The 21064-nt window shown below is 42.9% G+C and overlaps 3 protein-coding genes across 5 annotated transcripts in view; all 3 read left to right on the forward strand.

Moving 5' to 3' along the window:
• Positions 1-1201, forward strand: part of btbd11b (BTB (POZ) domain containing 11b) — a 57919-nt gene extending 56718 nt beyond the window's left edge. For both annotated transcript variants that reach the window (XM_044037111.1, XM_044037112.1), the window contains 4 exons: positions 184-265; positions 355-423; positions 525-638; positions 727-1201. In XM_044037111.1, coding sequence (XP_043893046.1) covers positions 184-265; positions 355-423; positions 525-638; positions 727-936 — 475 coding nt within the window. In that variant the 3' untranslated portion in view covers positions 937-1201. The remainder of the gene's footprint in view (positions 1-183; positions 266-354; positions 424-524; positions 639-726) is intronic.
• Positions 1202-3646: 2445 nt separating this feature from the next.
• Positions 3647-9210, forward strand: mlc1 (modulator of VRAC current 1). Of its 2 annotated transcripts, none has more exons than XM_044035181.1 (12): positions 3647-3995; positions 4333-4591; positions 5571-5660; positions 5833-5886; positions 5997-6098; positions 6221-6322; positions 6622-6693; positions 6771-6887; positions 7014-7070; positions 7721-7843; positions 7968-8129; positions 8372-9210. In XM_044035181.1, the coding sequence occupies exons 2-12, from the start codon at positions 4334-4336 to the stop codon at positions 8444-8446; spliced, it is 1212 nt and encodes a 403-aa protein (XP_043891116.1). In that variant the 5' UTR covers positions 3647-3995; position 4333; the 3' UTR covers positions 8447-9210. The 2 variants fall into 2 exon arrangements, with proteins under 2 accessions (XP_043891116.1, XP_043891115.1); XM_044035180.1 differs by having other exon boundaries at positions 3653-3995; positions 8369-9210.
• Positions 9211-15188: 5978 nt separating this feature from the next.
• panx2 (pannexin 2) lies at positions 15189-20664 on the forward strand. The gene is made up of 5 exons (XM_044037121.1): positions 15189-15874; positions 17251-18365; positions 18590-18725; positions 19574-19759; positions 20085-20664. The coding sequence occupies exons 1-5, from the start codon at positions 15646-15648 to the stop codon at positions 20405-20407; spliced, it is 1989 nt and encodes a 662-aa protein (XP_043893056.1). The 5' UTR covers positions 15189-15645; the 3' UTR covers positions 20408-20664.
• Positions 20665-21064: the final 400 nt, after the last annotated feature.

Below are 21064 nucleotides of genomic sequence, written 5' to 3' on the forward strand. Positions count from 1 at the left end.
GTCACTTGTTGTTGATTTAATGTTCTCAGAGGAAATGTCATCATTGTTTCATCCAGGATGTGCTGTGCTTCATGGCGCATACAGAAAACTGCCACACACTCAATTAGCTGCGATATAACATGATTATAATACCTAAGACTGATTTCATGTCTCTTGTTCTTTCTTTTGTTCCATTCGTTCAAGGTTTAAATCTCTTCTAGCAAACAGACCTTGTGGTGAAAACACATGCATCGAAATCAGCAATGTTAAATATCACATTTTCCAGGTAAAATATTCACATTGCATGAGACCTTTTATATATACTTCCTCCTTAAAATGCCGTAGCATATATAAAGTGTGTTTTTCTCCTTTAAGCTGGTGATGCAGTATCTCTACTGTGGAGGAACAGACGCTCTGCACATCAGGAACACTGACATTATGGAGGTTAGGCTTTTTGTGGCTGTTGACCCAGTTCTTACCCACTTTTTATCTAATATAAATAGTCCATGCCATGTTAATATGAATGACTTGTGCTTTTGCCGCAGCTTCTGTCTGCCTCCAAGTTCTTCCAGTTGGAGGCATTGCAGAGACACTGTGAAATTATCTGCTCCAAGAACATCAACACAGAAACGTGTGTGGAGCTCTACAACCACACTAAGGTGTGAATAAGTTTGAAATCTCCAGTAATGCAGAGGAGATAAGTGTTTCCAGTGTGCCAAAATGTCATTCTGCTCCTTTTCCTTACAGTTTCTCGATGCTCCAGACCTGGCCTCCTACATAGAAGGCTTCTTCCTGAAGAACATGGTGATGCTGATCGAGTTGGAGCCATTCAAGCTGCTGCTGTACGACGCACCTCCAGACAGTCCCGGCGCTGACATCCTACAGGACCTGGAGAAAACTCTGGCCACCCGCATCCACTCTATCCACCTGTCCTCCTCCAAAGGATCCATTGTCTGATCTCCCGATCCTCACAGGAACAGAGAATATTATTAAACAGAGCAACACCAGAGACGTGACACTTTATTGAAAAGCATCTCATTGACGGCTCAAAAAACAGGACTCGTGAAGTATCCAGTTATTAAATTCTGTCTCGGTCGCTAATATGCTTCTTGTTATCTTAGCACAGATGGTTCCAAGTCTGTGTGTCTGCCTTGTTGGTGTCTGTCTCCTACAAACTAACACTACGACGTCACAATATGCCAGTAAACATCCCTATTGCGCACTCCCCACCCCCCCTGGGTTTCACAGGAAAGAAAACTCAGAGCAGGAGAGTCCAACACCAACAGCTCTGTGTGTGATAATGTGATAAGCCATCAGTGTATCGCTTCCTGGCTGTGAGGAAGAACTGCTGTGTCATGTTGTGAATATTTGCTTCAACACCTGGACCTAAACAGAGTAATTATTTGTATATTTGTCACTTAGCATTTTATTACATAAATACATACGTGTAAAACAACTGACAAGTACCTGTAATGTGACAGAGAAATGGAAACTTTCAACAGCTGACTCTCGGCGTCTTTGGGACATGAGGACCTTTCCTTCCTCAGCGACCGTGTAAATATTGTTCATAAATAACAGAGCTATTGATAATGTAAGTTAATGTATAAATCCACAGATGTTTTCTCGTGCGTGTGTGTTGCTGGATATCGCTGTAAAAACAAAGAGCTCATGTTTGAAATATCTTGTGTTTTAATGTTGCATGTCAGAAGGATGGCTGTGTTCGGGTTTTGTTTTACCTTTCATTTAAACTGTTACAATGATGACACTGAGGAGCTGCTTTCATGTGTGAGTGAGAATTTTTGTTTTTGTCATCAGCATGGGTCAATATAAATGTGTAGCAGATGGTGTTGTCATTTTTGTGTGAGAGATTCCAGGCCTGTTTAGTCCTGAACTGGGAACATGACGTGTCAGTTGTTCTCCGGGGGTTTGTGAAACAACATGACTTCTATGTATGACTTGATATATCTTTCCTCGATAAAGATTAATATAAAGAATACTGTCTCAAAAACACAAGGAGACATCTGTTATTTGTGTTAGATGTGAAATGATTATGTTTCATATCCTAATTCATTTTAAATGTATTTTTTATTCTGGGAGGTTTAACGTTATTTTTTTGTACTACCCTTATTTATTATGAAGCCCCAAACCTGACACATTTAGCAAACACAAACATTTGCCATTCTTAGTGTGCTGTACTCATTATGATAAAATGCCTGTTATTTTAGGTCATGGTTCAGATACCTGGAGGAAAACCACAAATACTGCAGCAGACCTTGACAAACACCTGACTGAGGAGCACATCTGGTGTCCTGACAGAGCAGGACAGGTGGAGCCAGTTGCCGAGCAGATCCTGAGGATGGAGTGGGGCTGAATTGAACACACCCTAAGGAAACCAGCATTCAGTATCACCCACCAGGCTCTGACCTTGAACTAGTAAGTGGGGACGGTCCAAAAACAGCTTTAGAGTGGGCTCTGGAAGAGTGTCATTGATGGCCTAAACACTAAGTGAGGCGAAAGTGTAAAGGAGATGTCAATGTTAGAGCTAGAGACTGTTTCAACATGTTAAACTAAGGGGAAACTAAGGGGAAAACATACTTACTTTACAGCAGAGGGTGATTGGTGAATCATAGTATTGTTCATTTCAGGCCTAAGACAAACCTGTGAACTCAGTGAGTGCTTCTAATGCACATATCCATTGTGTATTGGTTTTAAGTAACTGTCAAGCGAGTCATTATTCCATGATAGCATGTTTATTTTTAAATTTGTGTCAACCTGCTGCAGTGAAAGTGTCAAACATGGTACTTTTTATTTTGTATAAATGTCAGAAGGATGGGTTTGTTTGGCTACATTACTTTTTTAAGATATTTATAAAAGGGTATCCTGCCAAGACATTTGTGTGTGTGTACAAAACACTGTTGCAATGGATTTTCTCTTTTTGAGTGTGTGCTGTGAGAGAGAGAGAGAAATTAGAATTAGAAGGGACAGGGTGACAGCAGTTGTTAAGGAGTTGCCATGGTTACCGCTGCCCAGGAACAATGTTGAGCAGGGAATGCTCCACTCTATAAAAGACTGAATGGAATCCTGAGGCGCACATACAGTACATGCGTCCACTCTGACACAGTGAACACACTCACACTCACAACACGGCGTCATCCAACAGGATCCACCCCTGAATGAGCAGTTAGGGCAGTTAGGACACTCAGGTTTGAGGCAGAAATGATCCATCATCAGAGTAATTGCGTTGGACAGGAGACCATGTGACGTAGCCGTGGAAATGTGTCTGTTGCTTCTTCTCTAAAGCACTGCAGGGCATCTTAATTTACTGGCCTGTGATCAGCAAAGTGGAGCGCTAAGTAACCACAGGGGAAGTCATGAGTGGAGCTCTGCAGGGAGACACATTCAGTGATATAAAGACAAAGCCAACTGCTTGACATGTCACATGATGGGATTTGTGTGGTTCTTCTTTTTCTTTGAGGCTGTTTCTCTTGCGATGATGTGGAATTTCTGAAGCACACAACTTTGTGTGTTGTCGTGCGGGCAGCTCTGAGCGTCCATTGTTCAGTTTTGTGAGTAGGTTCGATGTGCATGTGTGTGTTCTGTGCACAAATGGGAGGGCAAAAGGGGTGTTTGCCCCGGGAATTCTGCCCCCAGTGCGAGCCCCTTTCGTCCTCCCCTTGTTGTCATGCACAGACGCTCTCTCTTTGGCACAAAGTGGGCTGGCAGCACAAGAGCCATGTGTTGTCACTCCGGGCTTTGAAGGATTAAAAAAAAAACTTTTCAGAACAGTTTCTAAGAAACGTTGTGTAAAAGGAGAGAGAGAGAGAGAGAGAGAGAGAAGAAAACAGGAGGAGAGAGTGGTTAACGTGAGAGTAAATGAGAGAAAAAGAGATGGGGAGCACAAGGAGCTGCATACAAAAATAAACTTTTCCTTTTTCACGTCTTGGATTGATCACAGTTTCTGAAGGATACCTTTCTTCGATAGTATTCTGGGAGATTTTGTGGAGACTCTACGGCAGGTGAGTGCTTATGCGAAAACAAGCAGTGAACGAGGAAAAGTGTTCACAGCAGACAGAAAGGAAGGGTTGTGTTTGTCGTACTGCATGCATGTGGCCTCATTGTCGTACATTTTCCTTTTTCCTGAATTACAGTGTTGTAGATTTTCATTTTCATTCTGAAGTATATCTTGTTAGGCCTCGTCTTGATGATTCTATAGCCATGAGGAAAAGAAGTTAAAAGGCAGAGAGGGCCTTTTTTTGACCTCTTTGTCTGAAAACCCCCAAAACAAACAAAAAGGGGTCCATTTTTGTTTCCTTTCCTTACTTATCTGAAATTATCCACCATTTGTTTTCCAAGGATGCAGTGTGAGGAGCTGTCAACCAGAGACGAGTTCACCTACAGCCACATGCCCACTCTGGAGAGAGGTGGTGGGACGCTGGGACGACGGAGTGACAGGGGAGCAGAGAGAAGGCCAGACAGGGGGGAGCGGGACAGGAATGAACGGGATAGCTACACAGTGGACGTGCGGGCCAGTGACCTGCAGCTGTCCCAGCCGGAGTCTCTGAGGCATCCCTGCTTCAGCTACAGGGCCTGGCTCTACAGTGTCCTCATAGGGGTGAGAGGGGGAGAATTACACAGGAGGGACACGACAGGATTCACCTTTTAAGTCTGCAGCACACACAAATTTGAAGGGTTGGGGTAACAGTTTTCCAATATGAGCGTACCTCAATCTTTTTAATTTAAGTGAGATGGCAACATGAAATCTTGTTTTGTCCCTCCACAAGAAGAAACACAAGAACTATGTTCGAACAAACAGATGTTATTCTTTTTATTATTCTGGAAATGTAATGATGGCCCAAAATATTGAGTGTAGAAACAGTGCAGAAAGTGAATGCTGTGTCTGTATATGAGTTCATGTGGGACCTTGACATTGTCATGAGAACTGTCTCGTGTTCTCACCACATTTGCTCAACGAAAGCACCCACTGTTACGGGTCATGGGTGAACAGAATTGACACAGACCTGAGAACCAGCAAGCACAAGCATCTGCAATAGAACAAAAATAATGTAAAAAATAAAATAATTAGAAAATCTATTTATTCTGAGCTAACTGAGACCAAGACATTTCCTGTGAGGGAATCCTGATCAACGCTGATGTGCAGGAATCAAATACAACAAATACGTATGTAAGAGTTAAAGTAAAATCAGTTATGTGGAAATGTTGTAAATGTAATCTCAAAGCTGCAGTGCACAACTTTTTGATGTTGTCATTCTGCCTTTGTGAACCGAAACCATGCGTTGTTATTTGTACACTCTGTTCTTCTGTTCATCTGAAAACTCTGTCAAGCAATACTATCAGACCTGGCTCAGGGAGCGTTTAAGTGTATATACCAGCAGTGCAGGGGCAGGCGGGGCAAAGTCGCGCTGATAGTTTTAATCATCAGAGTGAAGTTTCACACTGCAGTTTTAAGGTGGCCTAAATGTGTGTGTGTGTGTGTGTGTGTGTGTGCTAATCAGTATTCTTTTTCAACCATACCTGTTGAATGCATATATGAGTTTGTGTATTTGCATGTGCATACACACCTGTGTCCTCAGGGCAGTCTGCTCATTACATCTGGTTTCTCTCTGTACCTGGGAAATGTGTTTCCTGTTGCCATGGACTACCTACGCTGTGCTGCGGGCTCTGTAAGTGACCATCCTACAAGAATAAGTGGAGTGGCTATTTCATGCTGATATTTCCTTCACTAATAGCTTAATGGGTTTAGAAGCAAAGTTTAGACTCGACTCTCATGTCTAAATGCCAGGACCACATTATTTTCAGAGATTCATGCAGCTGCCCATTTCTTTTTCTTCACAGGGCCTCCCAGCAGCCATAGCTAGTTTTGCCATTGCCAAGAACAGACATGTTGCGGTGAGTACACATTAAACAAAAGAGGTAATTGTGATTTAATGGATTTTTAAGTGAATTTTGCCGATCCTCACAATGCTCTAATGCAGGTAACATGATTTGTTTTTTTCTAGGTGTCAGATTTCCAAGTGGTCTTTGTGTCAACATTTGCTGTAACAACCACCTGTCTGGTTTGGTTTGGCTGTAAATTGGTCCTGAACCCGTCTGCTGTCAATGTAAATACTACCAGCTACCAGTCATTTGGTCCTATATTAGATCATTGTTCTTCAAAATGTTTTTCCTCAGTTTTAATTCCTTCAATAGTTTGTCTTCCTGATCCGTCTCTGTCTCTTCTCAGATCAACTTTAACCTCATCTTGATGCTTTTGCTGGAGGTGCTGATGGCCAGCACTGTCATCCTGTCTGCTCGCTCTGCAGAGGACTGCTGCTGCCACAGGAAGGTGTGTGTGTGTGTGTGTGTGTGAGTGTGTGTGGTTGTTCAAGACTTAGATTGGTTAGATTAGGGTTAGGGCTATGCCTTAACTGTTTATAGTTAGGGATAGTGCTTTATTTAGGCTGTCTAAATTATGGAAGTGGATGCTGTGTCCTAAGAAGAATAGCTGCCCAAACTTGTGTGGGATTGTGCATTTGACAGTGATTGATCGCTTTACTTCCCCAATCTGATGCCTCCATTCTTTCTCTCCCTTTAGCTTTCGCTCTTGCATTTTAACTCCTCTCAATCTTTCTATCCGTCTTGTAGTCGGCGACATACGACAGACCAGTGGTCATAACACCTGCAGTGTTCCCCACTCGACTCCTTAAAGCATATTCTGTGAGTAGCTTTCTGGTTTAATGATCACCGTATCCTTCCGGTATGTATTTCTATCAATCAACAGAGTGTCTCTACAGGTGATCGAAGTGATTGTGGGAATCTCTGCTGTATTTGGAGGCATCATTGCCCTCAACATGGATGCTTTGTTACCAGGTCCTTACTTGTCTGTGACATTTTTCTGGATCCTTGTGGCTGTAAGTTCTTCCCGCTAAAACTCGTTTTCCATAATGACAGAGATCGTAAATCAGAGTGATAAATCAAATGTCATCCATCATAGGCCTTATCAGGTAGCTTTGTGTCTGATCTTTAATCTTTTGCAGTGTTTTCCTAGTGCCATTGCAAGCCACGTGGTATCTGAATACCCCAACAAATGTCTGGTGAGTATACGAGACAATATTCCACAGTCCATTTTAAAACAATATCGCTGAATTCTCCCTGGCACAGCTCCAAAGTGGTTCTCTTCGTACTTTACAGTTGCTGTAGGCATCACTTAGCCAGCACTTTTAGTTACGGAGTACCTCAAGGTTCTGCACTGGGTCCTATTCTGTTTGCCTCACTGATACTGACAGTCTGCTGTCAAGTCTACATATCGGTGGTGTCATGTAACTGCTTGAATGTCAGATCATTTCTACAACATTTAGCTGACAACACATATTTTTCTGCTTAAAAATAGTCCCTATGGTCGTCTACAGTCTGTGGCTCACTCACTGACATTTGACAAACTTGTTCAATGTTTTTTCCAGTTAAAAAACATGGAAAATCTCTCTCTAACACCATAGCAGAACAGACAGAGCCACAGTATCTACTGTGACTTCCTCTTTTACCAGCTTCTGCATATGTTTATCTTTGTATTGTTCTGAGCCAAAATGCTGCTTTGAGGCTTTTGGTTGGGTCTTTAAAATAGATTCCTCAGTTTAATGAACAAAGAGTATTTCCTTTTTCTGTTTTTTCTTATGGGTCTATAAAGGTACGCGCTCTTTTTACCGCTCCCACTTTCCTCAGTTCCTGTTTTTCCTCTGTTTCTCAGGTGGAGGTGCTGATTGCCATCAGCAGTGTGACATCTCCCCTCCTCTTCTCAGCCTCTGGCTTCCTCTCTTGCAGTGTGATTAGCTTCATCGAAAATTTTCTGCATGACGTGCCCACAGCCAAGGTGAGCTTTAATGAAGTCAGTGTGGTGTAGCATGCACTGAGCAGGGGTTTATTTGTCTTTCTTGAGAGCTATCAGTCTGATTTCATCTGTGTGTGTGTGTGTGTGTGTGTGTGTGTGTTACCAGCAATCTTATGACATCCTCCTGCTCATTCTGATGGTGCTGCTGCTGGTCCAGGCGATTCTCACTTCAGCCACTGTGGTGCACTGTGCCTCCTACAAGAGTCAGCTCCGCATGGGGGCTCCAGAGTGCGAAGACAGCATGCACACACTGACCCATTACTATGAGGTGAGGGGAAAGCAGGAATTTTCATCATCATGCTTCCATCACACAGACTCCTGTTCCTCGTTTTACACTCGCCAGTAATAGCTCATGTAAATTGCGTCTTAAAAATCAACAAGCTTGTCATATATGCAAATTGATTGTGCCGCTCGTTCGTCACACATCATTTATCTCAGTATTTTCTTTCCACCTCCCCCCTTTCCACATTTTTTCATCCCCTTTTTTTCCCTGTTTTGCTCCCTCAGCAGCAGGCATCCAATGGAGCACATGATTTTGACAAAGACAGAGCTTGGAAAGCAGTTGTGGTCCAAATGGCCCAGTGAACAGTGCTGTGGTACATGGAGACGTTTTGATGAGACGGGCAACACAAGCAGGATTAAAACACATGCGCTATATGCTGTAAACGCAAGAGTACAATCCCTACACGGAGAATATTAGAAAAAGGAAAAGCAAGGAAAGCTGTACAGTTGTCAAAAGTAGAAAGAAATGTCAGAGGGAGGAAAGGAGTGGTATTGTTAGGCCTGGTACTGGAATCATTTCCTGTCGTTTGATAAGCACAAGTATTTTTATGTTGACACCATATGGCACAATAAACAATCAAATGTTTTTTATACTCTTAAATGTTTGGAGCACTTAGGCCAAAACAGGTTTAAATCTCATGTTGCATGAGTTGACTTTGCTGTAAATACACAAGCGTGTTCTGTCATCAGAATTCACAAGGTTATACTATAGAATACAACATGATTGTGTGTGTATATACAGTGTAGTACATCCGATAGTATATGTTTACAAGGGAAATACTGCTTATACTGTAATGGAACCTGCCACTGGTTCAATGTATTGTAAGGTGTTACCTTGCGATGGGTAGAACAAACTCTTTGCCCGTGAAAAATGTTAAAATACAAGTGTTCGATTCTCTGCAGTGAGTTCTCTTAGTACTTGCATTAGAGGACAGCACTATGGACGCAGCAACAAGTTTACACTATGAGAGAACTGATCATGCAGAACAATAGCATTAACTCCTGTAAAAAGTCTAAATTGAAATAGTGTCTTGTTCAGAAAAATAAAAATGTTTGGCTTAAAGTGAATATAAAAGTGTGTGTGAGTAAATCATAGACTCTCCAGGTGATGGTTTCTGTGCACGTTTACTACACAGGCATGTTTTTTTGTTTTTTTTTGTTAAGATTTAAGAGTGGTGTCCTCATGATTGAGGTGCTATGTGAGTCATTCTTTCCTCTATTCCTTTATTCATTTAAATGCAGTGGGTTTTTTTTATTCTTATTAACAAGCATTCATTCAAAATCCTAATGTGTATGCTGTTTTCTGAGTCTGGCAATTTATAGCCCAATGAGCCCTTTGAACATGAGCCATATTGACAGGTCATAGTAGGAAAATTACAGGTGTAAATGAGCGATTTCTAAATGACTGACTTCCACTTAGCTTCCATGCATGCTGCTTCACTGTCACACTGTCCTGCCTTACACAAACTGAACAGAGGCATCATAAATGAGATGAATATCACCTGTGCTTTTCACACAAAGAGTTAGTCAGCAGAGAGGCCTGCAGCAGCTGTGTGGAGGGGAGCATACAGCGGTGTGACAGGTAAATGAACATGCTCTCATTCTCTGGTCAGATTTTAGTTTTTTGTTTTTTTATTAGTTCAGTCAGCATTCTGGAATGATTAATCTTTCATGGTCCCTCATTTCATACCTGGTTATACCTGTATTTTTGTTTGTGTGTGTGTGGGTGCACAGAGGCAGCTTGGGACTGATAACATGCACCTGCTTCTCATCATCCACTCACCTGCTGTATAAGTGCCTGAGCTCTTCAGCGGCTCAGTGTCAGAGTGTCCTGTTCCAGCGTCTCTGTATTCTTGGCTGCTCACTTACTCTAAGTCCCTGGTTCTGTGGGGGGGTGGGGGGTTACTTTAACCCCAGCACTTCCCAAACTTCACAGGTTTCAGATCGCTGTGTTTGCAGCTCAGGTTGTACGTTAGTTTAGGATTGAACTCATGTGACAAGAGTTTGAATCTAAAAGGAATTTGTTTATCTTTGAAAGTAATGTGCAACTGTTTTAAAGGTACAGTGTGCACAATTTAGCGCATGTACACTCTCACCTCGCTTTTCCACTTCAAGTGAGTTGGAGAAACTATATAGCATCAACAATAGAAGTTTTTCCATTGTGGCCCAGAATGGCAGCCTCTAGAGAGTTGACCTGGCTCCTGATTTTATTGGGCATAATGTTAAACAATTCAGGGGATTATATACTTATAAACAAAAAATATATATAATTATGTTATCTTCAATTTTTGTTGAAATAAATACATTTTATCTAAAGCCTGGATAATCCTCATCTGGCCCTTCCGACAACCGTGGGTGCTTCCGATCGATTTCAGGCTGATTTGAACAGATTATCTGGCCAAATGATCCTAGAGTACGAGGGGTTAACAGACATGATGTTAACATCATCAGACGCATCAGAGGCTTCCCGATTTCAAATTCTAAGTACTTAACATGTTTGATGTTCAGACTGAACAGTGATTGGGGCGTAAGCACAACCCCACAATAACCTATGAGAGCGAGTTGACCTGGAAACGGATGTTGCGTACTTTTCTTTAGTACCGTAACTTGTACAAGCCAAGTTGATTCTGTTGTCTCAGCCATTTTGTTTTGCATTTCTCAGCACTAAACATCGCACAAACACGACAGTCCGCCTCCATGTCTGTTTATATTCTTTAGTCACGTTAAATCACGTGAGTTTCTGTGAGATCCCAAATGCCTGGAATCTTCTCCCTGAAATTGCTTGATTAAACGCCAAGTGTGTGTGGTCCTGTGTCTTGACTGGATCATCTCGTCTGCGCTTTCTCATGATATTAAAACATTGAAAACCGGTTACAAAGTTTCCTGTGACTGTGATCTCCCACGTTTTTAAAAATCAAGTCAGATTTGAAAATCCTCTAGTGTGGGACAGGCTTCAATTTTACACGCTGGACCTTTAAATACGAAATAATTATGGCATCCATATACAGTAGTCACTGGATTTACACATTACCAACTATGTCATCAAAGAAATTGCAAATGATCAACTTCATAATGAGAGAAATGAGGGCAGAGTTGAATGAATAATACTTGGTTGTGTAACTAAATATACTGTAATAAACAGGTTCATGACTGGGTGGATTATATAGGGTCATTGCACCATTACCAAGGCACATTTAAGACAAGGACATCACTGAGGGAGAGAGGGAGAGCTTTCTTTCCCTGCTGTGCTCTGTAACCGGCGGAAACCGGCTTGAGGAGAAAGTGACTTGTGGCTCAGAGCAGCTGACGAGCATCGGGAGCGCGCTCAGGCTCAGCTATGATACACTGCAGCTTCTCAAGCTGATGTGAAACTGCAGTGACGTAGCCTGTATGTGTTCAGTTCATCGACATGTTTAGTCTGTGACCTTCCACAAAAACAACACACACACTCACACTGTCTTTGTTTTTACTGGAGGATTTGGCTTTCCTTTCTCCTTCATATTCTGTCGTCCCTCACTTTTTTTTAATCTGGAAAGCACTGTGCGTATGCTTGGAAAGTGATATATAAATAAAATACACATAGTCTTTACCCATGTGCAGCCTCTAGAAACTTGAGTTCAGCTGGACCTACAGGATGCTGCTGCTTCTGTTGTCGTCTTGGATGATGTAAATAAATAATAATAACAAGTGATGTAAGGTGAGTTTGAATGACAGGCAGGCGTCGCTCCCATTCACCTTTTTGCGCGTGACTGTGACCAGGCCCACAGTTGTGGGTGATAGGCTGCTGGATAAACCTATCAACAAGACAGTCACCGCCTTTAGTTTGGTTGAACACAGGAGATGTGAATATGCCGGTAGTTATTCCTTAGTGATGAGCCAATAAATGCACATATTTGTTGCTGTTTTTATTAAACATACCGGGTTTGAATCACTGTAACCTTTTATAACTTGGATATGTAAATATTTCAATGCAATCCACTCGAAATGAATCGCTTTCCTCAACTTGGTTCAACTGAATTTGTTTGTTCACCATCTTTGGCACACAAGCTCGTGTCCATTTCTGCGTAAATTCGGCAAAATGGAGGGAATATAAAGGGAGGAGATGTGAAGAACAGTTGTCTCATCCCTTGTTTCTGTGGGAGAGAGAGGCAGGACACAGAGAGAGAGAGAGAGAGAGAGAGTGGGAGTGGAGGGCAAGAGGGAGAGTAAGGCGGAACAAACCGGTGTGTTCGGAGATACATGCTGTAGCTGCTCGCCCGCACTGCAGATTAACTCTCACTGTGCCGGGAGATGCAGCGAGACACGGTGAGTGAATCTTACTCTTTTGCCACTGTGCGTCATTGCTCTGTGTCTTAGCAGCGACGGGAGAAGGAAAAGTGCGGCTTTTTTTGGCGGTTGATCGCTTTTAAGCGTGGACAGGTAGACAGCTGATGCAGGTGCTTAGCATCGCTTCTCTCTTTCTCCCACACACACACACACACACACACAGTCACAGAGAGAGAAAGAGGAGAGACAGAGCAGTGACACAAACACACAAACACACACACAACCACTGCTGGGTTTTTAGAGAGCTGTCCGCTGCTGAGGTGCTGAAACAGCGGGGGCTCATCTGCAGGAAGCTGCTGTTCACTGTAAAACAATGACTCTGACAGAAAGTGTGGTTCCTTTCTGCCTCTGTCCTGGACTTAAAGACCTGTTGTGAAGACACCATCACTGAGGAGAATCCGAACACAGCTCGAGCTAACAGGACAAAATGATCTTTTCACCTGAATGAAAATGTTCCAGCAGTGCCCACATATGCTCTCAGAAGTGAGGAAAAAAACTGAGCGTGTTTTATTTTGGTCCATGTGTCTCTCCGCTATATCAACTTGAAACAGTTTGCCTGTAGTTATCAGGTCAAAAGTGTCAGAGCCATGGGCGCTGAAAGTTCTTCCGCCCTCAGCTGTCTTGCGGTCCATAATGAATGAACAGTGGTCTTCCTGCGAACAAGTGTCTGCACTTGCAATACCCAGGTGGGATGCTGTATAGTGGCCAAGAAATGTAGGATTTCCCTCTACAAGCACACTCATGCCCAATTGAAGACGTAATCTGTGGGACTGGAGCAGTGCCGGTGCATCACAGACACTAGTGCAGCCTGTAAGGGCTGCTCCCTTAGCTTTAAACATTTGCTATATCACATCTGATTATTCTCGAGAGGTTGTGGACAAAGTTGTCTTGACTTGACATCATGCAGTTTTGTTCAGAAAATAGTGTCAACTCCCAATTTATAATCCCATATGACACAGCCTGTTTTCAGTCTCACGTGTGACACCAACGTTCACGTATGAACCGCTGAATAAGGATCACAGGTAATGTTTCAAAAGAGTCATTGTCTTGTGATGTTCTCATTTTGTGGGTGAGAGTGCTGTCAAGATGAAAAGGATGATGCTAACTATCTCCTATCTTCATGAAACTGTGAGTCTCAAGTTACTCTGCTCGAGTACTAATTGTACTTTCCAGCTCTGGACCATTAGAGACTTGGGTGTTTAAGGATTTCATAGATGAGCTCAGTGTGTGTGTTTGTGTGTGTGTGTGTGTGTGTTTGTTCTTGTGCATAATGAGAGGAAAGTGAGCGGAGGTCAGAGGGAGTAATGGAGGGAGAAGGAAAAAGAAGAAAAGGGAGAGGGTGAGTGTTGTTGATGGAAAGGGGATGATGAATTTACGCTCCCCTTGTAGGACATTCGCATAACCTTCAAGTGAAACAAGCATGCATGCGCTGCTGAATCACCCTGCACACGTTCAGCACGAGCATTTGCATGCAGGCATGTGTGTACGCACTCTTTCAGTCACTCACACACACATGACAAGACGTCACATTGACGAGACAAGACTTTGACAAGAATTGTAATGGAAGGTCATCTGTTATATAAAGGCCCATTTAGGAGGGGTTTATTATCAGAAACCAAATATACAACCTATACACATGTTTGTTTAATCATTTTAAAACCAGAATATTGTCTCATAGTATTACATTTGTTGAAGAACAATCCCTTTGAATGTAGTTTTAGGGCCTTGTTTTACAGAGACTGGAATGTTTCTGCAGCAGCCCGAACGCAAGCGAAGAATTGTCCCGCCCACAAAAATCTAATGCATAAATCAAGACAGAAGAGGGGGGAATAAGATAGCAGGGTAGAATTGAGGAGTAGTTATGTAAGAGTGTTAAGAGTTTTTGGTGTGCTAAGGTCACCGTAGGTCCCTGATGCATTTTGAGAACGGGAACGGCGGCAGAGCTCTCTGTTTGTTGCAATCTGCAGTCTCACCATCAGATGTCACCAAGTGTGCTTGCCACTAAACAGTTCTAGCACTACTCAGCTCTGCACAGCTTGACTCTACAGTACACTGTTTGGGTACCAGGTTGTTGTTTTCCATTACTCCGTAGTAATGTTGAGATTAACGCATGTTTTCAGGATTTTGAAGTCTCTTTAACTGATCTACAGTTCGGGATTGTTTGGTTTGATTCCTGTGTCGGACGTCCCGCTCATCACTCTTCCAGTGACGACACTCTCTGACCAATCAGTGGCCGGCAGTCTGTCGACATCACATTTAAATATCGACTCAGCTTGCCAGAGCAGGCACTATAAAAGCACCAGGTACTATCTCTAATTGAAAAGCAAGTAGAAAGCAAGTGGAACTGTATTGTGGAAAAGCGCCATAATGCTTAGACACTGGACCTTTAAGACGAATGGAACATCCACCAAAAAAACACATGGATTCTGCTTTCAATCATTTTCTGGTTGGTACACTCCTCAAAGATTTAACTTGTCCTTTAGTGTCCTTGCTCCGTCAAAGACAAATGTGACCACATTCACACACTCCACTGGTCAGAGAGAGAGAGGAGGAATTAGCTAGTCCTCAGCTGCATGACTGCATCAGAAAAGTCAAGGAATTTGAGGTGCACCTCACACCTATTATATAAATATATAATATAAGTTCCTAGCTCTATTTTTTTGTGTGATAGACACATTTCTTTCCCTCCCTAATTGGTTTGCTGTCTTTCAGGAAAGGATTGGTCAGAGCCTCTCATGACCAAAGCCCACGCCACAAGTCTTCAGGCAACAATCTCTCTCCCCGGGGATCACAAGGACGCCTCCTAAACTCAGCTCATTCCTCATCCTGCCTCACTGAGTGTATGGACTGAGGCCAGACACTAAGAGACGGGGCAAAACAGAAGGATGCACACTGAGGAGGCAGAGTGAGAGTGTACTTGTAGACATTATGCCTTTTCATCTGAAGTGGAAGAGCTGTGAGAAGCTGTAGAGAAACTCAAAGCACTGAAGATCTCTGGTGACACAGTATGACCTGCTTCTTTCCCACACATGGTGACAGAGGCTGAGATCAGCCACACAGTGTGTGTGTGTGTGTGTGTGTGTGCATATCAAATTCAGTTAAGAAGCTTTTAGGGAGTGTCTGGCCTTCTCTTTAGTCTAGAGGGGGCTTGTAGTGAGTGTCCTTTGTGTTCCCGGATGCAGAACATACTCGATCAAAACTTAGACATGGCCACAGCTCTACTCGCCGGCGAGAAGCTGAAGGAGCTGATCCTGCCAGGCTCCTCTCAGGATGAGAAAGGTGGGGCACTGGCTGGCCTCATGGTGCAGATCAAACTGGAGCTGCCCTTTGATCGTGTTGTAACTATTGGGACGGTCATCATCCCCATCCTGCTGGTGACTCTCGTCTTCACCAGGAACTTTGCAGGTGAGACACTCAGCCACGAGAGGGGGTTAAGTTATAACAGCAGCCCTTTAGAGTTCCAGCGTAAAAAAAAGTTTGTATGATTGTATAATCACTTTAAAAACAACACCTATTGTAGTTCCTCTTTTTGTAGTTTTAGCCTTTATTATGGACTTCAGGCAAGGGCCAATGTATTTACAGTACAGCAGCCCTAATTGACAGACAAACCAGGGTGTGTGTCTTTGTGTTTTGAAGTGGAACGTTACTAGGTGAATGAAGAAGAGCAACATTCTTTCTGCTATTCAAAGGCCACATGCTGTAGTTCCCTGACACATTTGAGGTAGGAAGGAGTCCCTTGATTGTTATAGTTTGCAGTCTCACCATTAGATGTTACCAAGTTTGACACACAAAGATACCCTGTTTTTTCCATGTGTTTTCTGTGACACAAGCACTGCACTGATGGAGGAGACATATGGAGCTACAAAGGGCTAGAGAGCGAATTGAAGACAGACTGGAGAAATGACGGCATGGATTTGTTTGGAGGGGGAAGAGAAGAGTGTTTCGTTAGGAGAGGGAGAGAGGACCCGATGGATGAGAGGGATGTTAGTTCATTGCTGAGTCAGGCTCTCTGCAGAACAGCATTTAACCAGCTGGGACCGGGCATTTAACTTTAGCAGCAGAAAGATGTGGGCGTTTAGAAAACTTCTTGGGGTATTCACTCAGGATAAGGATATTTAAGGCTCTGTCAGAGTACAACTTTTAAAGGAGAAGCACCCTGCACGCTGCAAATCAAAAGCTTAGCTGCCACGCTTAAGTTTTTTCAAAGGTTTTAAATAGAAAAATAAATGTTAACATTACTTCAGACAGCACTTCAGACAGCCGCTACCACATCCAAAGACTTGAGACTTGGTAATTATAGAGCTTTAACTGGAAGGAACGCTCTCACTTTCTACATCTGAGCCAGGCAGGTGCCTTGATCATTTCAAAAAGCTGTTCATGAAATATTATCGAGAGAGATCAGAGAGTCTCAATATACATCCTTGCATCCTTTATTCTTACAGAGTCATACATGCGGCTATAATCCCTAATTAAATATTTGGAAAAGTAATTGAAATCATTACCGTATCCTTTCCAAAACCACTGAATCTTCAAAGCACTCAGTGTAGCTTTCTACTGAAGATTTCCAATAAATATCAATATTTCACAAGTGCTTAAACACGGTTAACCTGGAGCATTACTCATGTCATTGGGGCAATTCAGATGATTTCTTTGAAGAAACATTGGGGCCCAGGATATAGCATTGCATCTTTCTTCTTTCAGCCTGTAAATCTTTATCAAATGACATGATCCAACTTGTTAAAGTTACGTTTGGACTGATTCTGTGTATCTGTACATTTTAGAGGAATCCATATACTGTTACACACCTCACAACTTCACCAGAGACCAGGCACTGTATGCAAGAGGCTACTGCTGGACAGAGCTGCGTGATGCTGCACCTGGCGTGGAGTCTCACCTCTGGCCTTCACTCTTTGAACACAAGTTCCTGCCCTACGCTCTGCTGGCCTTTGCCGGGATCATGTATATTCCTGCTTTGAGCTGGGAGTTCCTCGCCTCTACACGGCTCACGTCAGAGCTGAACTTCCTGCTTCAGGAGATCGACAACTGCTATCATCGAGCTGCTGAGGGCCGAGCCCCAAAGATCGAGAAGCAGATCCAATCCAAAGGACCTGGCATAACTGAGCGGGAGAGGAGGGAGATCATAGAAAATGCAGAGAAGGAGAAAAGTCCAGAGCAGAATCTGTTTGAAAAATATTTAGAGAGACGAGGACAAAGTAACTTTCTGGCTAAGCTGTATTTGGCACGCCACTTGGCTATTATCTGCCTCAGTTCCATCCCCATTTCCTACCTGAGTGCCTACTATGCCCGCCAAAGGCAGAATGAGTTCACCTGTGCCCTTGGTGAGCCACCAGACATTAGCAGCTATACAGAGCTTAAGCTCAGGGTCAACTGTAAGCTGCCTGCTGTGCAGCTGCAGCGCATCATGGCAGCGGTGGACATAGCTCTGCTCTGCACTATGAACCTCATCATCCTGGTCAATTTGCTGCATCTGTTTGTCGTGCGCAAGTCCAACTTTGTATTTGACAAACTGCATAAAGTCGGTATCAAAACACGGCGGCGCTGGCAAAAGTCTCAGTTCTGCGATATTAACATCCTCGCTATGTTTTGCAATGAGAACAGGGACCACATAAAGTCACTCAACAGGCTGGACTTCATCACTAATGAGAGTGACCTCATGTATGACAATGTGGTCAGGCAGCTCTTGGCTGCCCTTGCACAGTCCAACCATGACGCGACACCTACTGTGAGGGACTGTGGGATACAGACACTTGATCCCAATATGGATCCTTCTGATCTGGCAGTGGGTGAGATAGCCATGGAGCCACTGGTCATCAAACGACCCCGCAAGAAGATGAAATGGATCCCTTCCTCAAATCCTCTTCCTCAGCCTTTCAAGGTAAGAAAGTTTCTCAAAAACAATAACTACAATGTAACTCATCATGACTTCTTCAGAGACATCAGTTATTACAGAAACAAAGCAGAATAAAGCAGAAGCTCACATCAATGGGAAACAAACCAGTAACATCACCTCTTTATAAGTCTTTTTCTTGAACTGACTCTCATTCAGAGCTAAACTGTAGTCCAAGCTGATATGTTTTGTATTTTCTTTTCTTTGTAAAGGAACCCCATACCCTGACACGTCTGGAAAATAACACCAAACCTGAAAAACCCAAACAAATCAGACGAAAGACGGTGGCGGACAGCTTCATGGCACCACTTCTGGACAACAAGAGCACACAACAACCACCAATAAAAGGTATACAATGCTACAAACAGTAAATCTGTGATGCTAATGGTTCTATAAATGGGCTGTGAAAGGATTATCCCCTCCGATTGCAGAGCGGTTTGCGTGTTAACTGTCTGTTAGTGTATTGTTTTGGTTTTAAATCTCCCAAATGTACTGTTTCAGCAATATAACACATGATATCAGCTGTGATAGAAAACAAACAAAGTAAGTGACTACAGAGTAAACAAATATAATATGGTGTGATCCAGTGTGTGTGTGTGTATGTACATGTATTGATTCTGCCGATTCCAAGAGGCCAGAAATCAATTCATGCTGCTTTAAAGCTGTAGTGTGTAACTTTTGAACATTAAAAGAAATCTATTAAATTCAAACCATTGTTAAATGAGGTCATACATTCTGATCAAGCCTATTAGCGCCACACAATTCTCTTATGTTTCTCAGTAAGGTTTAAATCTTGTGTTGTCTGGTGACATTCCAGTGCTGCAGACAGGAAGTGATTTTTTTATGTCAACGCAACAGCAACATTGCACTAATAAAGCAATATGGCTGCAAACAGGTTCCAGTATGACCGAAAACACAAAGAACCACCCACAGAAAGTGAATTCTACTGCTCAAACAACCTGCCCCGGTACTGCTGCTGTATACACTCAAATGCTCCCTCAGACAGATCTGATAGTATTGCTTGCTAGAGCTCATTTTCAAATGAAGAACGCAGCATAAAAGTAATGTTACATAGTGTTCATGAAGACCGAGTGGCAGAATAATAACCAAACGTTAAGCACTGCAGCTTTAACTTCACCTCAGATGACCTCAGATGATTTCTCTCTACTTTAAAGTCGACCCCTTTTTTCTTGCAGAGTTGAATGTGGTGGAGAAAAAGCACACACGCAACTTCTCGCTGGATGTCCAGCCGTACATGCTGACCATTCGTAAGCCTAAGGTGGAGGTCACAAACTCAGAACCTTTGCCCTCACAGCACAACGTGGATACTGTGTACATTGAAGGCGCACATACAATTGTTCATGTGTCTGGTTCAATAACAGGTAAGCTTGGTCTTCACTTGTCTCTTGTCATGCCTGATTCAGGAGAGAACACTTGAGTTCAAATATTTGAGGAATTTAATCACTGCCCAAAGATAAAAAAAATCCAGTTCTACTAATCTTGACATTGTGTACACTATATGCAAAAACATGATTTTACTTCTCACATACAAGTGGGTCAGATTGTTACATCTGACAGCTAAATATGAGTCGCCCAGTGCAATTACTGTTGACCTTTAAAAGATGTATCTCTGTTTCAACATTTAACATTTTTTCTTTCTCTTCTCTCACATCTACCCTGTCTGGTGTGTCTTTCTTGGGTCTTCAGAAACTAAGGTGTGTTCTCCAGAATCGACCATCACCACCAACTTTTCTGCAGTAACCCTGCCCACCACTACATATGTAAATGGCATAAGCCCCAACCCTCCATCCAGTGAGGATGCACTCAGTCCCAAAACCTCCCCTCCTCCACTGGAGCATCTCGCCCCAGCAGAGAACCCTGAGACTCAGCCACCACCACTGACCAAAGCTCCCACACACCAGCTGCTGAGTATACATCATACTCTCTTTGAGGAAGACGAGGGTGAGGAGAACCGTAGAGACAGACTGGCGCAGAGAGCGGGGGAGCTCATCGCTGCTGGGGAATGTTAAAGACGAGGAGGAACTCAGACTGAGATTCCTCATCTTGACGCTAAACTCCCCACACACCGTGTCAGTACACTATTTATATCCAGAGCCACCTCCAATCTTTGAATTAACTCACACTTCTATGACGGGTGGATTAAGCTGACTGACGAGCTGAAATGTGATAGTGAGTGACACTTGTAGTCTTTGAAAAAAATGGAAAAAGAAGAACTTTTAAATGGTGAAATCATTCACAAACAATAAACAAGACATCGTTGTGTGTATTTAGCTGTGTTGACTAGATTATTACAGTAGGAACTGATGTCACAATCATGTCTCAGGATGACAGTTAATCACCCTCCAATGAAACCAGCAGTGATCTAATTCAACAGGGTGCTACAGTGCAGGGTCAAACAGCTGCTGTGTATCAGTGAGGCATAAGGACAGGATTAACATCAGTGAGAGATGAGTGAGCTTTCTTTAAAAACCTGTCGGTCATCTTCGATATGCATAAAAAGGCTGTACTATGGCTTCAGACAAAATGTATTTTACCACATATGATAACTCTTAGTCCCTTTATCACAATAACCAAGTAGAGAGGTAGCTCACACGATGCTGTTATTCAGATCTGCACAATTAATATGCAAACGATCACAATATAGTTGTGGCAATAAAGTATGCGCT

This window comes from Solea senegalensis, linkage group LG10, assembly GCF_019176455.1.
Source record: "Solea senegalensis isolate Sse05_10M linkage group LG10, IFAPA_SoseM_1, whole genome shotgun sequence".
In the NCBI taxonomy this organism is placed as follows: Eukaryota; Metazoa; Chordata; class Actinopteri; order Pleuronectiformes; family Soleidae; genus Solea; species Solea senegalensis.